Raw genomic sequence first — 18,575 nt, 5'->3', positions numbered from 1 at the left:
AAAATGACAAGATAGAAACTGGATGTCAGGTGTGTGGAAAAAAAATGTGTACAGATCAAGGAGTAGCATACATAAATGTAAAACCTTAGCTGGACTGTAACTGATCAGGAAAAAAAAATTGTTGCACAGTTGTACCTTTTCAGTAAAGCATAGCAATTATGTATGTACTGCAAACAAGTTGCAGCAAGCAGGTCAGAGTGTCTCTGCAAATATGCAGATAACAGTATTAGGAGTGTTTTGTTAGGCTACAGGAGACCTCAGAAATATTTTGCAGTGGTGGTGGTATGCTGTCAGTACTGCTTGCATGCAGTCACAAAAGAGCAATGCATTCAAGTGTCACTCCATCAAGAGCTGCATGCTGCTGTGGTTACATATCTAGTCAACAAACAAGATCATACAATAACAATATAAGTATATATTCCTTTAGCTCTAAAGTATGTAACTTGCCTTGATGGTATGGTATCCATTAACAACTATGACTGAGGTATTTACTCAGTGACTGTTTACTTGTAGAGAACTAGAAGTATAGCAAAACAACACTTGCTTGATGTGAGACAAGCTGTCTTGCATGTCTTCAAGATTGGGAGGTAGCAGTGCAGTACTTCTAGGGACTATGGCATACCACGACCACAAACAAGTGTGCATAGTTAATGGCAAAAACAGGAAACAAAAGTAACCAATAAGCCAAGGTCAGGTCATCATTGAAGAGCGAGGAGGAAGGACAAAATGGTTCAAATGGCTCTGAGCACTATGGGACTAAACTGCTGAGGTCATCAGTCCCCTAGAACTTAGGACTACTTAAACCTAACAACCTAAGGACATCACACACATCCATGCCTGAGGCAGGATTCGAACCTGCAACCGTAGCGGTCATGCGGCTCCAGACTGTAGCACCTAGAACCGCTCGGCCACTCAGGCCGGCAAGGATGGACAGAGTGTGTGTGTGTGTGTGTGTGTGTGTGTGTGTGTGTGTGTGTGTGTGTGTGTGTGTGTGTGTTCGGGCTTATGGGCACTCAACATCGAGGTCATCAGCGCCCTGACACACATTAAAAGGAATGAATGTGGACAGACCTAATAAAACTGAAGCACTCACTCAAAGAAACCAGGAAAATGCTGCACAAGAAAGTAAAACCTAAGGAAAGGGAAAACATAGCAACAAGAATGCCACAGGAAAATGTCACTGGCTGGCCACTTACATAAAATATGTGCGAGCTTGTCACACAGTGAACAAGTTAAAATCCTCTCCCTAAAATCTTTGTAAAAACATTTGACATGGCACAGAATTTTAAAACTTTAACCACACTGGGCCGAGTGTTGCCTAAGAGAGATGGCAGGTCCGCCGGCAAGTCAGCCGTGGCCCGCTGGTCAGAAAATAAAACGCAATCCAATAAAACATGCCGCACGGAGACCTGGACGCCGCAAGCACCACACATTGGAGGGTCCTCTTGCCGGAGCAGGAAGCCATGCGTCATAGGGCTGTGGCCTATTCGAAGCCGCGTGAGGAGAACCTCATCCCGTCGATGGGGCTGAAAGGAAGTACACCACACACGTTTTGTGGGTTTGACTATACGGAGCTTATTGTCAGTCACTTCCAGCCACTCATCCTCCCACCAACGCATGAGTGCGTGCAATGGGATAGCACACTGAGATACGTGTGGATCGAGACACGCCTCCTTGGCTGCTAGATCTGCCCTTTCATTCCAGCAATGACGACATGCCCCAAAACCCAGCAGAAAGCTACAACCTTCCCCAGTCGCTGTAGTCGGAGGAGGGCAACCTGGATGGTCTGGACTATTTTGTTTGCCGGATACAAACGTTGCAATGAGTGAAGGGCTTTGAGTGAATCGGAACAGACAAGAAATTTAGGAGAGGAAGAAAGCCTCATCTGCTCCAGTACCCGCAAGATTGCAGACAATTCCGCATCAAAGACAGTAAAAGTCTGAGGCAATCAGACCTTGAGGACACAATCCGGAAAAACAACTGAGCAACCAACGGAATCCCCTTGTTTTGATCCATCCGTAAAAACAGCTACAGAGTCGTGGCACTCAGATAAAATGGCAGAAAATACTGCATTAAAAACTGTGGCAGGAATGCAATCTCTCTTGTACTGCAATAAATCTAAAATCACTCCGGGCCTTTTCAGTAACCAGGGTGGCAGGTGGTTAAAACCCAGGATTTGGGGTTGTACAGACTCCACACCAAGGGATTCTAGCACACGTTGCACACGGAGACGGCGGGAAAAAAGGCGGTCCAGAGGTGGATGGGCAACAAGATGGTGAGCAGGCGAGCTGGGAGCTACAAGAAACTTACATGCCTGGCGCACCAGCAGGAGCTGCCGCCGGATGGTAAGTGGCGGTTCGCCAGCCTCAGCACAGAGGCTGGGTGCGGGACTGGTCCGATAAGCAGCCGTGGCTAGTCGAATCCCAGCATGGTGAACTGCGTCAAGGATCTGCAAATAAGACGGCCTTGCTGACCCATATACTGTGCACCCATAGTCCAGCCGTGAACGCATAAAAGCGCGATAAAACTGAAGGAGACACGCCCTGTCCGCTCCCCAAGACCTGTGGCTGAGGCACTTGAGGATGTTCAGTGCCTTCAGAGTTCTGGCTTTCAAGTCACGTAGGTGTGACAGCCATGACAACCTGGAGTAAAAAATTGGGCCCAGAAAACGCACTGTGTCTCTAAAATGTAGGACAGTATCCCCCATATGCAAGTCAGGCAAAGTAAAAAGACGACGAGAACGATTAAAATGAACACAAACACACTTATCGGCAGAAAACCGAAAACCCGTCTTTGCAGCCCACTCCTCTAACCGCCGCACTGATAGCTGCAACTGACGGCTCACGGTTGCAACACTGGAGGAGGAACTGTACTCGACTCCTCACTGTAGACGTTATACTGTTGATGGCTATGGCAAAGAGGGTAACGCTTAAAACACTGCCCTGGGGGACATTATTCTCTTGCTCAAAGCGATCAGACAGTGTGTTACCAACGTGGGTCCGGAAAAACTGCTGAGACAGGAAAGACCGAATGAAAATGGGGAGGCGGCCACGAAAGCCCCATTGATGCAGTTGTGCAAGAATACAGTGTCTCCAAGTAGTATCATATGCCTTACTGATATCAAAGAAGATACCGATACAGTGATGCTGACAGAGGAAATCCTGCTGAATAGCCACCTTCAGGAGGGTCAGGTTGTCGACCGTGGACCGAAATTTTCGGAATCCACACTGAAAGCGGCTAAGGAGCTGTCTGGTCTCTAACAGCCAGACCAGACGACGGTTAACCATCCGTTCCAGGGTCTTTCCGACACAGCTTGTCAAGGCGATACTACGATAACTACTGGGACATGTGCGGTCCTTTCCCGGTTTGAGGAGAGGTATGAGGATTGCCTCCCTCCACGAGGTAGGGAACACTCCTGTCTGCCATATGAGATTAAAACATACAAGGAGGATTTCCTTTGACGCCGCTGGCAGATATCGCAGCATGGAGTACCAGATGCAGTCGTAACCTGGTGCAGTGTCAGAAGTCTCATTAAGTGCCGATTCAAGTTCCCACATGGAGAAAGGGAAGTTGTAGGCCTCAGAACTGTTCGACCGAAAGTCCACGTTCACTCTTTCGACAGTCGCACGATAGCGACGAAATGCTGGATCCTGGGTTGCAGTGGCAGTACTTTGTGCAAAATGCTCTGCCAGTGTCTGAGCAATGGCTCTGGGTGTCGTTTGGAAGTATCCCTGGTTCAGGACTGCAGCTATTGGTAAACGGCTGCGTTTACCGGAAATCCTCTGGATGGCTTCCCATACTTTTGTGGAACAAGTGGAACGGTTGATGGAGTCCAGGAACTCCTGCCATGACCTTTTCTTGCCCTCTTTAATGACACGGCGTGCCCTGGCTCTCGCGATTCGAAAGGCGGTAATATTGGCCGCTGTTGGGCGGCATTTAAATCGTCGAAGAGCCGCACGCCTGTCCTGGATGGCTGAATGGCACTCTTCTGTCCACCAAGGTACAAGGCGCCGCTTAAGAGGGCCAGAAGACCATGGTATGGACAGGTCAGCAGCATGATGGATCACTAGTGTGATGTGATCCACCCATTCCTGTACGCTGTTGTGGCGTTCAAAGACAGCCAACCGAGTGAACAGTGGCCAGTTTGCTCTGCCAATCATCCATGACGGCGGCCTCTGCTCCAGCAATACACCATCCAGGAGATGAATGCGGATGGGGAAGTGATCGCTGGAATGAAGGTCGTCAATGACCTCCCAGTGAACAGAGTCAGTGAGGATTGGAGAGCAGAAAGATAGGTCAATGGCTGAGAATGACCCAGTAGCAGTAGAGAAATGAGTCGGAGTACCTGTGTTGAGGATGCACAACACTTGGGATGTTAGGAGGCTCTCAAAAATTCGACCTTGAGCGCAAAGAGAAGTGGAGCCCCACAGGACATGATGGGCATTGAAGTCTCCCAGGAGGAGAAATGGGCGGGGGAGTTGGTCGATAAGATCTGTGAGAGCCTCTAAGTTCACTGCATCCAGAGGGGGTAAATAAAGGGAGCAAACGGTAAGCCTCCGACGTGAATGAATTTCAACTGCAACTGCTTGCAGGTCAGTATCCAGGGGGAGAGCAGAGGAGTGGTGGTCATTATTGACAAACACGGCGACTCCACCTTTGGCACTTTCTCCAGTCAGGTCATCTTTGCGATATAACGTATAGCCGCTTAGTACAGGAGCATCAGAAAGTTTGAAATGCATTTCCTGTAAACACAAGCACAGGGGACGTTGCCGTGCTAGGAGGTTAAGTTCCTCCACATGTGCCCGGAATCCATTCACATTCCACTGTATAATGGGAGCCATCTATCAGGGTGGGAGTACCTTCATTCTCACTTTCTGTCGGGGAGGAGAGCCCACAACAGGTGGAGGCTCAGTTTTGGGGCGAGATGATTGCCCCAATCTGACATCAACCTCCATCGCCTCTGAAGAGGAGTCGAGAGAGACGTCAGAGAGAATGACATCAACATCAGCAGATTGATTAACTTCAGTCTCCTTCAGTGGCGAGTCTTCACCTTTGGCTTTGGTTTAGATTTTATGGCCTGAGGTGGCATTGGAGCCAAAACCTCAGAAGCAGTAGGGGGTGTAGCAGTGCTGGGCAGTGCACAAGACTGGACCCGGGAAGGGGCAGGAAGTTCCATAATGTCAGCCACCACAGCCTGGTCAGAAGGCCGGGGGGGGAGCAGCAGGATTCACAGGAATGGCAGCAGCACATATACATTGACAAATGCAGGTGCTAGTGCTGACAGTAGCAACCTCCGTTTGTGTAGCGGCATCGGTTTTCAAGACTGGCTGTTTCAGAACAGAAGAAAAGGAGGCAGCGAACGTGGGCGGCTGCATGGAGTTTTAGATTCTCTTTGCCTCACCATACGGGATGCGTTTAGTGGTTTTAAGTTCCTGGATCTTCCGTTCCTCAAGGAAAACTCTGCATTCCCTACTCCACACAGAGTGACCCCCAGAGCAGTTGACACACTTGGGAGGAGAGGAGCAACCAACTCCCTCATGGATGGCTTCACCACATTTCCCACAAGTGGCTTCCCCTTTACAGCCGAGAGTAGTGTGGCCAAAGTGTTGGCATTTAAAACACCACATGGGGTTGGGGTAATAAGGCCATACACTGAGGCGTAGGAAACCTGCCTTCACATGCTCTGGCAATTTGGTGCTGTTAAACGTAAGGATAAATGAGTCAGATTTCATGAGAGCACCATCCACCCGTTTCATAACGTGTTGCACGTTGACAATTCCTTCCCGGGACCATTCAGACTTCAGTTCGTCCTGGGGAATGCCAACGAGATCTCTGCAAGTCACAACACCCTTGCTGTAGTTCAAGGTGTTGTGAAATTCAGTCTCTATCGCAAACTCCCCAAGAAATTGTGCCTTCTGAGGGTTCTGGATTTGCTGGAAGCTAGATGTTTCAACCAGCAAGGTGCCATTTCGCAAGCGCTTTACAGACTTTAACGTGCCAGCAATACCTTCTAAGCCCTTCTGTATATAAAATGGCGAAACTTTTTCAAAACTCCCATCTTTTTTTTTAATTATGAGAAACACATTCTGCGAAGCAGCATGCATTCTGTTACTACTACCTGAATCAGGAGGACTGGCTACACGAGCCCTCTTGTTAGATTGGGTGTTAGAACCTACCAGTGGCCCACCCTTTCCTCTGGGAGGAGGAGAAGAAAAGTTCGAGGGTTCCATCTCGGTCCCACGAGCAGCTAGGGAACTAGAAGTCCACCTAGACAGAGCCCCGCATGTCTAGGTAAGCCTTATACAACTGAGGTGCGGCAGGTTCCCCAGAGGTTGCCCGCTAACGACTGTTCCACCTCAACAGCCATGCATCTCATCAGCGCGCAGCACACCTTGAGATTGAGGGGCTGTTTATAGAGGTTTATTCCATCCTCTCGATCCGGGCGATCAAGCCAAGATTCCCACTCCCTGAGACACACAACGTTCGACCGCCGCGCCGCACGGTGGTCGCTGAAGTATGTCCAGAGCTTACGGTGACAGGGGACTGTCGGCGCTTACCAGTCCCCAGCTCAGGAACCCCGGGGTCGCCAAGCCCGTACCCAGCAAATGAATGCTGAGCCCCTGGGGGCAAAGGAAGGACAGAATGATTTGTAAGCGATCAGCTGCTGCTCCAAGAGAAACACCTCAACAAATCAGGGATGACCTGAAGCAACATAATGGACTGATTTGATGCACGTCTACTGTAAAAAGTCACTAAGTAACAGATGATTTACATGATAAATGACATAAAACCACTCATAAATTCAAAAAATAAGGACAGGATAGAGTTTGCAAGGAAACATCGAACTTGGAATGCCAAAGATAAGTCTAAGATTTCATGGAGTGACAAAAATTAATTTAACATATTTATTTTGTGATGGTGTCCAGTACACAGGGTGAGTCACTAAGAATTGCCACCAAGAATAACTCTGGAAGTATGGTAGGAGTTGAGAAGTGTGTGGGACAAAAGTTTCATGATACAACAGGGTCCATAATATGACGGTTTTTACTTGCTTCAGAGATATAAAGGTCAACTTTCTTTTTTTAAAATGAGATGCTATAGTTTGTTACATATTTTCTGATAGCAGCTGTAGATACAAATCCAATGATGTGTAACAGTAAGGTCAAAAAGGGTCAAAAAGGGTGGCATGAACGTCCATTTACAGAAGGTGTTCAAAGTGATGATCATTGGTATGAATGCAATCTTCTTATGAAGTGAGTGGTATTCCTTATCACATTGGCACTTATCGAAGCATATCCTCTGTCAATTCTCTCTCACATACCTTCAGGTGTTGTTGGAACATCGTTATAAACAATGTCTTTTACAAATACCCACAAGGAATGCTCCAGAGGCATCAAGTCTGGTGAACCATCTGGCCATGACACATCACCTCCATGTACAATCCAATGATTTGGGAACTGTCTCTGCAACTCATTTCTAGCAGTCAGCGAAAAATGTGCTGGGCACCCATCGTTTTGATACCACATTATGTTCCTTGTTCCTAAAGGTATTTCTTCCAATATCATAGCTAATGTTTCTTGCAGGAATGTAGTGTACTTCCTACTACTAAGACTGACTTTGATGAAATAGGAGCCTATAATTCTGTCCTCCAGAATCTCACACTGTATCATCACTGACCATGGTTTTTGATGTGCAACTTGCAGCATCCAATATGGATTTTCAGTTGCCCAATAATGCATGTGATGCAAATTAACATTTCCATGGTTCATGAATGTAGCCTCATCAATAAACAAAATTAAATCAATAAATGTGTCATCCCTCTAAATCTGAAGTTGAGCCATCAGCAGAATTTAATGTGACACATACAATCCGTACTACATGATTCTTGGTGAAGAGTGGTACGGTAAGGATGATGTTTATGGCAATGCAGAACACGAAAAACACTACTCTGGCTCATGCAAGATTCCCTTGTGATTTGACACAAACTAGATCAAGGATCTCTAACCACAGTGCAACAATACCAGCTCACTGAATTTCGTTGGCATTCTCCGTAAATGAGAAGCATATCGACTTGTTCTTCAAAGGAATACATCATTCACACTTGCTTGATTCAATGATACTAGTCTTACCGTTCTTGTTAGTGTTTTATTGCAAAACCATCGAAAGGCTTTTACACGTCAGTGGCATGTTAGATGGATACGCCCTATTTGGCGAATATTTACTATTAGTACGAGATAGGAGAGAGAATTGTAAGAGCAAGTGCTTTGATAAGCACTGATGTGATAAGGAATACCACTCAATCCATGATAAGAAGATTGCAGCACTGCACTGATACCAATAGTCATCACTTCCAACACATTCTATAAATGGACATTCGTGCCATCTTTTTGATCTTTGTCAACCTTCAAAGACCTTATTGTTGCACATCATTGGATTCATCTCAATAGCTGATATCAGCAAATAAGTACCAAACTATAGGATCCTATTAAAAAAATTAAAAATCAAAGTTGACCTTCGTGTCTCTGAGGCAACCCAATCTAGCAACACAACACCAATGTCATATTATGGCCCTCCATTGTCCCAGGCAACATTTGTCCCACAAACTTTTCAGCTACTCTCATATTTTCAGACTTATTCTAGGTGACAATAGTTACTCACCCTGTATACATCACAAAAAAGCTAAAGGGACAATCAGGTACAGATCACTAAGCATGGTGGTGGAAGTGTCATGGTGTAGGGATGTTACGTGTACAGTCACATTTTACAAAAGAATACGATTCCTTGTAGCAGACACAATATGTCACATAATTGGATATTTCAGCTGGTCCACAATTTGGAACACACCTCTGTCTATTTTCTAATTCTTTTCAGACCAAAACTGAAAATTTTTGAGTACCTAAGCCGGAGCCTGGGTCTAAATCCAACTGAACACCTCTGATCTGTGCTGAATTGATGTGTTCATGGCAGAAGCTACTTAAACAAGAATCAATTTGCTGATATCTCACTGGACCCATGGTCTGAACTCTCAATTAACCTGTAACAAAAGCTTGTAGATTCAATGGCAAATTGATGTGTGGCCGTGATCAAAGCCCCTGGGTATGCAACAAATACCAATTTATTCTTCAGATCTCAAAATAGTTTTATTCTTATATACTTAGACCTACAAATTATTTTTGACTCAAAAGAATTACTTCTCTCTTGATGCAACATAACCTTGTTTAAACTTTTACTAAATAGGTCACGAATTCATTTTTTTGAATTATCTAATGGCAGCTTTTTCTGTTATACACTTACGTTTACGTAATTGTAATTAATGCTTTCTATAAAACATTTTTGAGTGATACTGTAATTGGACTGTATTTAGACGCATGGTGAGATGAAAGGAACAGATAGTAAACAACAGTGACGGAGTACAAATACTGTTTTGTTCTGCAGATCACTATATGCAATCTGATAACCCTCTGGGCAGCAGCAACAATTCTTAAGTACAGTTTCTGATGTGAGCTCATCAGATAAAATCAAAATGCATTCAAAGAAAACAACTAGCAAATTATACAGACTGTAAGGTGCACCTTAATTTTCAAGCAATTTTTTAAGGAAAGTACATTTTTATAATTTTTTATTAGATTACAAAGTCCGCATAAAAATTTTACTTTATAACCAAAATGACCTTTAAAATCACTGCAATTCATTATCTGAACTGTCCTCTTTCCTCAGTATCATTGTCCTCTTATATCTAAGATGGTCTTCACTATCATTACGAGCATTATTTATGCTGACCTATTGAAAGATTTAACAATGACATTTTCTCTCAGCCTACATCATAACTGCTTTGTTTACTGACACCTGTTTATTTCTAGATCATTTTAGAACTCCCTTTGTCACGAATTCTTGTTGGGCTTAAACCATCATCCATTTGTTCCAATCCTCTTCCATATGCAATTTAAATACACTGAAGTGCCATGGAAACTGGTATAAGCATGCATATTCAAAGATAGAGATATGTAAACAAGCAGAGTATGTCACTGCAGTTGGCAATGCCTATATAAGACAACAAGTGCCAGACAGTAGATGTATCAGCTACTACTGCAACAACAGCACATAATTCAGATTTAATCAAGTCTGAATGTGGTGCTATGGCCAGAGCATGAGGATAAGACACAGCATTTCTGAGGTAGCAATGAAGTGGGGATCTGCCCATATGACCATTTCATGAGTGTACAGTGAATATTAGGAATTTGTTAAAATATAAAATATCTGACATCGCTGTGGCCGGAAAAAGATACTGTACGAAGGAGACAAACAACAAATGAAGAGAATCATTCAGCATGATGGAAGTGAAATCCCTGTGCAAATTGCTCTACATTTTAACGCTGGGCCATCAAAAAGTATCAGCGTGCAAACCATTCAACAAAACATCACTGATACGGCCTTTTGGAGCCAAAGGACCACATTATTGAGTGTATCAGCGATGTCTTGCAACAAGCTCTTCAGAAAAGATTTCCACTCCCTCATATGCTTTCTGAATTATGGTCAGCACTGCAAGATTCATGGTATTAATCCTCCCCCAGCACTACTTCAGACATTAGCCGAGTCCATGCCATGTCGTGCTGCGGCACTTCTGCATGCTCACTGGGGACCTACATATTAGGCAGGTGTACCAAATTCTTTGGCTCTTCAGCGTCATGTATTTGTCAAGACATCAAGAAAATGCAATTGTGTAGTAAGCCCTCCTGCAATAACAGCAAGTTCTGTATTTAACTGTCTCAATTTCTCTTTCACCGAATTTTATAAATGACTAGTAAAGTGATCTAGCACAGGAAGAGAACTATTCTTCAGTGAAGTGATTTTCCTTTGCTTCAACACACAGTTAATCCTTAATTTCATACCAGCCTCATCCATCCAACCTTCGTCACATATGTTAACAACACCTGGCAGTATTTCCTAAGGTTTTGACATTGTTCAGCACTTGGAAATGATCACTGGATTAAGTTTAGTGCCATGAACACAACACGAAAGAACAACAGTGTAGGGCATTTTTTCAAGTTCACCTGTTTTAATAGTTACCGTTTTAGCACTTTTCATGGCAACAATTTTGTTACTTGGCACATCAAGTCTTTATGCACTATTTAACTTAGTTCCACACAGGTTTTCTTTCTATGTTGTATAATAATGTGATGGAAAGGTAATACTCTCTTCATACTCTTGTGGAATTTTATGAGATGTTTTGGTCTTGGTTCACATGCTATGTCCAAGACACTTTATAAACCTGTAGCACCAAACATTTTCACCCTTAGTATCTGTTAAGTTCCACTGTAGCACTAGCTTACAAGCATGTATTCGAGACATTTTTGTAGTAATTCTAATACCATTTGGATGGTGTGCTTGAATCCATTTCAGTACAGCATCTTCTAGTTTTCGCCATTTTGTATTCAGTCCCCTATTTGCACATTTGGCCTTCTTCATGTTTTTCTGTTCTTCTTTACTAGCCTGCCAATAGCAATTTTTTTTTTCTGTTGCTGGAGGACTGGAATGCTGCTCAGCTGCTGTGTTTCCACATTGTTCTGCATATGCTTTTACTTTCTATTTATAGCCTGCATCATATGAGTACCTTTTATTTTTTCCATTGTGAAGCTAGCTACTAAAGAAAATATTCATCTGTTACCAATAACACAAATCACTTTCAATTCAAGTTTGCTGGCACTGTAGACTGCCATGACACATCACAGGCTAGACAGTGCTCTGGGTTTGTGATTGCTGGGCATGTGGGAGACACTGTTAGCAAGCTTGTGAATCCCTGTAACATGTTTGTTACACTGGTGCATTTCTGCTGCCAATTGAATCCAATGTTACTAGATAGAAATAGATTTCTTGCATAATTGAATATATGGCCATTTTTAAGGCAACTGGGAATTTTGACTGAAACACTGGACTTGTTATATTAAATTTGAGTATAACACACCTCAATTTTGGAGGCAATTTTTCGAAGAAACAAATCAATTTTATAAACCTTAATATATGGTATCAAGTCTTTGTAAGCACCAATGGAAATTAATTTGAACAAATAATTAAGGTAACTGAAAATTAGTCATGCATTCAAACTTTCAAATACTACAAATGAGATAGTAATGTGAATCTACCATCAAATGCACAGGATTGATTGACACTTAACATTTCCCATTTAACATTGAAACACAAACATCTATACATTTAATATTTTGCTCTGGTGAACTATGTTCCTCCTAAGCCAAGAGAATTGCACATAACCTGCTATCCATTGGGAATACTTGCCTGTGAGAAAAGGCAGACAACTGTGAGGCAGTATTTAAATTCACATCCTTATAACTTTTGCAGTTGTATCTTTGAGCAATTTTAGGACTTTCCCAAAGTCGGTGCTATGATGGCAAGTAGAATTTTTGACACACATTTAAACTTAATCATAAACTCATTGACAAACAAAAGATGAATGTGGCCAAAATAAGTGAGGGACAGCAATAAACAAAGGATGCAACAAATCAAATATTCTAACTCTGCTGACTCATCTCTCAAAAAATCAGATGCATAGCCAACTGCTAATTTTTCACTTTCCAGCTATAAAATATTATTCACAAATATTATATAGAACAACACTAAAATTGAATTCAACAATACTACATCAAACTGTGCAGCCCAACTTCAGGAGTTAAATAGAGCCCTGTATAGTTTTTCATTAATTAATTTATTTTATAAACACTGACTACAATAATGCTAAATTGTACTAATGGTAAGCCAAAACTGCCACAAGCATAAACAATACATCAAACTGTACAGCAAATACATAGTTTGTCTGGAACTCAACTGGATCCAGGGTATCTAAAATTTTACTAAAACTACTCAGTTAATTTGACCAGAACTAAATATAGTCCACAATCCCATACACCAAAAGACAGCATATTTTACACTACACCATTATCCTTATCGAATGTGTATTAGATACGTTTTTGACAAATTAACTACTACGCAGTGTGATCAAGACATGTCGAGTTCAACTGGTTGTAATTCAATCTTGGTAAGTGCTACGCAGTAACCTAAAGCACCACATGTAAATGAGCAGGAAATTACAATCTCACCTGATATGACACATTTGTCTGTATAGAAATATTTCCTTGTATTTACTTACTGTAACAGTTGCATATGATGGCAGTTAATCATGTTTTCGCTGATATTTAATGTAATATTTATCTCAGAATGTTTCGTAAGGTTCTAAAGTGACCAGCATGGGAAGGTCCTTATCTCAACCCAGGCTTCACAAAATCCTCACTAGAGTACCAACTAATCCACGAGGTACATTGAGGAAGGAGGATGGGGAATATACAAAGACAGCACATGAGACACTGGAACTGCTCCTCAAAACTCATTTTCCTCAATATGCTCTGGCAGATAACAGACCAGAATGCAACCCCTGAAAGACAATGGTTCTCAGGCACTCGAAGAGAGGACTGGGAATCGGCCAAGGAGTGTGTCAATTTCAGTAAAATCCAGTGAGTGGTGGGAACATTCCTACCGTTCAAGTCACCTGGCCCAGACAGAATCTTTCCAGCTCTCTTGAAACAAGCATGAGAGAATCTTATAAGGGTCCTGTGCAGGTTATTCAGGGTTAGCCTAGCAGTGGGAGTCATTCCCAATGCCTGGAGGGCAGTGAAGGTTGTCTTTACTCAGTAGCCAGGGAGAATTGATCATACAAAGGCCAAGGATATGAGACCAATCAGTCTGGTTAATGTACATGTTGGGGAGAGGAGGCTAACTAGGGCTCCTCTACGTTCAAACCAACACTCATAACCAGGTAAATCAAGTGAGACAGCTCTCCACCTATTTGTTGGGAGGGTGGAGAAAGCACTTTGCTTTCAAGAAATAGCCCTCTGCATCTTCCTGGGCATCAAGGGGGCTTTTAGTAACAGAACCTTCAATTCCATGGTTAGGTCCACAGAGGTGCATCCTAGTGTCCACTATATGTAGGTGTACTAGGGCCATGCTTAGTGGAAGGAGGGTAGGGGCCACATAATGAATGAAAAAATGGTAATTAACACCACTAGAGGTTGTCCACAAGTAGTAGTTTTGTCCACTTTATTGTGGAAGCTAGTGGTGAACAAATTCATTGAGAAACTAAATTCCAAACAATGCTTTTGCCACGGATACGCAGATGACCTTGTCATAGTAATACCTGGCAAATTTGCTGACACGGTTAGGGATATTGCACAAGGTGCACAGGACATTGTGAAAGATTGGTGCATTAAATAGGACCTAAACATTAATCCTAACAAGACTTGTGGTACCAATCATGAAGAAGCATATCCAACACAAGAGCTGGAATCTAAAGCTTTTTGATGAAACTCTACCTGTGAAGGGGATAGTGAAATATCTAGGGGTAATCTTAGATGAGAAACTAACATGGACCCCTCACATTAAAAGCATCTGCGCCAAGGCGAATTGTACTCTAGTGAGTACCAGAAGGCCTTGTGGCAAAAACTGGGGCCTAAGATCCTGAAGTATGCACTGGACACACACAACAGCAGCTAGACTTAGAATCTCCTATGGGGCCGTAGTGTCGTGGAAGAAGGTCCAACAGCAGGTTGCAGCTAAGGAGCTTGCGAAGGCGCAGATACTGGCACGCTTTGCCACAACAGGCAGAATTAATAGCACACCAACCACTGGGATGTAAGCCATGCTGGACATGCTTCCACTACATCTTTGGGTTAAGATGAAGGCAGCAGCTGGTGCATACAGACTCAAAACTGGTAAAAACTGGATCACGTTGGGATATCCAGACACACACTAAAATAGTGAGGCAAATATAGAAATGGCTTGGGAAATGCCGCCCGACTATATAACAACTCCCAACTGTTTCAACAAGCCTTACAATACAATAATTGGAAGCAGGAAGCAGTGGGAAAACAGACACCACACAGGGGACGTTGTCTAGTTCACTGATGGGTTGAAATCAGACCAAGGCGCTAGGGCGGGGTATACAGGGTTCAGCCAAGACTGGAGGGCTTCATCTCTCTAGGAAAACTGGCCTCTGTATTCCAAGCTGAAATTACTGGAATCGAGGTGTACTTGGAGGAGAATATATATAGGTGCTACAAGGACTGTAGCATCTACATCTATTCAGACAGCAAGGTAGCCCTGAAATTATTGGGAGCTCCTGCAGCACAATAGAAGATTATTGCATAATGTCACAGGGCTCTGGTGGAGTTAGGGGATGCAATAGCGGAAACTTAATATGGATCCTTGGTCACTCAGGGATCAGTGGCAATAAACAAGCTGACAGACTGGCCAGGATGGGGGCAAAGATTCCATTCAGTGGACCGGTACCTGTCCCGATAATCACCAATGCTGTGATCAAACTAGAACTATGGAACTGGCTTAGAAGCAGCACATAGAATACTAAACTAAGGTCTATAAGCAAAAACATGGTAAGGTAATGATTCCAAAGCTGTCCTTTAAAACATGCTCTGTACCACTGGGCTTGAAGAGGAAAGAGATTAAACTCATGTTTGGACTGATGACCAGTCATGGGAATTTAAAAAACAAAAAAAAAAAAAAAAAACACCTACATACAATGGGTATAATGGAAGAAGACTGTAAATGTATCATCTGTGATGAGAGTGAAAAAACTGCATCACACCTAATCTTCCAATGCATGACATTGGAGAGCAAAGAGAGGGAGAATTTTCAGTGCAACAAGAAGTGAAGAAATTGTGTCTAACAAAGAACTGGTAAGAGACTCCTTGCACTATCTAAGGGCACTGGTTGGCTTTACTAGATATACAGGGAGCAATACTGCACAATAAACTGTTTCAGTGCAAGGTTAGACCAAAGATGTCTTAGCTTCTCTGCCAAAATCAAATTAAATCCATCATCTTTAGTGAATTGGTGTTCAGGTATTTTTGAAAAATTAACTATTATGCAGGTTTTAAATAAGCAGTGCTGCTGTACCTCATAGTCTTTGGTAATGTATGTGTGTTTCTTACATAGTCTGGGCCGGTGAGCTATTACTGTTAAGTCTGCATAGGTTTTGACAGAAGTTGAATGGAAGTCTCTGGGCAGCCAACCAGTTGTGCCATTTCAGCTCTCTAAAACTGTATGGATGATAAGATTTTGAGCAATACGTGAGGATTTTGACATTTTCTCACTACATTCAACTGTATGTTTTTGTGACTGACGAACTTTCACTCTACGCAACTGATAGTTCTGTTTTGTACTGAGCTTTGATTGACAGTGGCAGAGCATCACTGATGATTAACACTCAGTTGGAATGTAGATTTTAGTTCTGATTTCACATTAGCTTATGTAACTGGGGAATCTGTCAAATATTCATAATTATTCACATAGTTGAACTGCATTATCTTCAATCTGAAGTGTTCAACCTTGCTATGTGATCCTATATAATTCAATTTAATGATTTTAAGTAAGGCCATTTCTATTTTTGTGCCTTACATTGACAGTACATACCATTGAACTTAACTTTGCCACTATGTTTACATTTCCTTATTTAGTTTTCACTGTATTTAAATTCAGTTTAAACAACATGTTTAAGTATACATTAACTATTGCAATATATGCCTAACTTCATACTTTTAGATGTTGCTTGACTAACAAAATCTATTGTAGGCAGCTGGTGGTTTTAACAGGGTAGATACTCAGTGGTAGATGGCATTGACCCACGCATGGGACTGCAGAGATACATTCTGAAATCAGCTCTGTTCACTACCCTGAAACCCAATACATGATAGGACCAATTTCAAAGCATTAACATCACACATCTTGATTGAATTTTCACACTAAGGAATCAGCTCACAGTGTCAGTAACTGGACTGAAATCACTATCAGTTGCCCTATTGGCACACAAACTGAAGATAACATACAAAAGGCCAAATATTCAATTTTCTCTTTCAAATCTATGTCATTGTGGAATATTGTAATGGAGTTCCTCCTTTCTGTACTGGCATCAACATCAAAATGACAGATTTTGAGATCAATTTTTGTTGATTTTATACTGTGTAACCACTTAATAAGAAAAAAGGCACCTGGGCAATATGAGATGGCTGTACAACACTACTCATATTACACTAAACTTGTTCCTTCTCTAATAGCAGCATATCAAACATCTCTCAGCCCATGGAAGTTTCCTAGTGGTTGGAAGAAGGTACCAATCAATCATATTCTAAATTAGTGTCACCTGATAGATGCACATAGTCATAGCAAAATGAAGCATGTGCATGAATAATTCTGTATGGCACATTTCCAAGTTTTTAGGAAATCGACACAAACTGTTAATAATAAAGTAATAGCAGATATTTATTGTTTGCAGATGCAGACTGTTGAAGATAGTTGGTTGGGCTTTTTAAAATTGCACTAAGGATAGGTTTTAGAAAATACATAACTATTAAAATGGGAAAACAGCATATAGCAAATGATGTACAGCATTACTGTATATCACACTCTACTATAGCTATAAGGTTGCCTCGAGTCTCAAAGTTTTACGTAAAAATATTATAACAAGATACAAACTAATATTTATAGTAAACTGATTACTTTGGTCTTAAAAAAGTAATAGAACATGAGTTTGTTATCGAGTTGAGACCCAAAGCTGGCACATTACACTTAGTTGGCACACTGAATGTTTTCATAAAATGCCTGGATTTTGATTCCCTGTATTTAGTCACATCCAATAGATTGCCTTTCTTCTCCTTACAAGTTTCAGTACCCCACTGTAGAGCAACCAAAAACCAAAATGCGACAGAATGTCTTTTTCTTCATGTTTAAAACTATGTTTCACAATACAATGTCTTTCACATGGATGAAACATGCTTATGCCTTGAGGATCATCACTGCATAGCTTCAACCAGAGCACAGCAGTAATTTTCAAAGTAGGTGGCATTTTGAGAAGCAGCTCAATGGATCCAATGGATCCAATGCCCTTGAAGTCTTCCATCATCTCCTAAATGGTAAACTTTGAAGGTTCTACAGAGGCCTAAGCAATGACATGCTTCCATTCTGAAGGAGCCATAACTTTTGACACTTTCTTTCCTCAATCACTGCGAAGTTCCTGTGACAACGCAACTATGACTCTAACATAATAACTTTTTATGTATTTCTACGCAGTACTTGCAGTTGACCAGACAGAAATATAGTGCTAAAATTCTCCAGTTATTGTTCTGCCCAACATGGTGGTCAGACCATGTAATTAGTTTGTGTCCCATACCTTCTTCAAGCATCACAAATTTAATCAGATAGGAAACTATTTTGGCTGAACCAAACCTTGCACCAGATCCATCACCTAAATTTACCGTGTTAGTTAAGTACCAAAGTCATGAACCGTTAAATTATATGACAGCAGCTGTTTCTGGCAGAATGCCATGGAATGTGCCAATGTATGACAAAGTAGAACGTCCACACATGTAACATATATATTGTTGTTCCTTTGTAGCCACTTCTGTGTTGTTTTTCAGCAGTTTGGATGCTCAGTTTTCTTTTGCATGACAACTGACTAAGTTCTATGTTGTGCATTTGTATCTCATCTGAAGCTGCGATCA

General features: G+C 42.1%; 1 protein-coding gene across 4 annotated transcripts in view; it reads right to left on the bottom strand.

The window, feature by feature from the left end:
- The window catches only part of LOC126108982 (zinc finger protein 708-like), a 725,579-nt gene that overhangs the window by 35,500 nt on the left and 671,504 nt on the right, over positions 1-18,575 (bottom strand). The window contains exon 12 of one of the 4 annotated variants that reach the window (XM_049914384.1): positions 2,311-2,449. The exons of the other annotated variants lie outside the window; for them this stretch is intronic. Within the exon in view, the coding sequence (XP_049770341.1) occupies positions 2,311-2,449 (139 nt within the window). The remainder of the gene's footprint in view (positions 1-2,310; positions 2,450-18,575) is intronic. 4 annotated transcript variants of the gene reach the window in all.

This window comes from Schistocerca cancellata, chromosome 11 (assembly GCF_023864275.1).
Source record: "Schistocerca cancellata isolate TAMUIC-IGC-003103 chromosome 11, iqSchCanc2.1, whole genome shotgun sequence".
Classification (NCBI taxonomy): domain Eukaryota; kingdom Metazoa; phylum Arthropoda; class Insecta; order Orthoptera; family Acrididae; genus Schistocerca; species Schistocerca cancellata.
The sequence above is the reverse complement of the archived record's forward strand: the minus strand, read 5'-3'. Positions and strand labels throughout refer to the sequence as shown.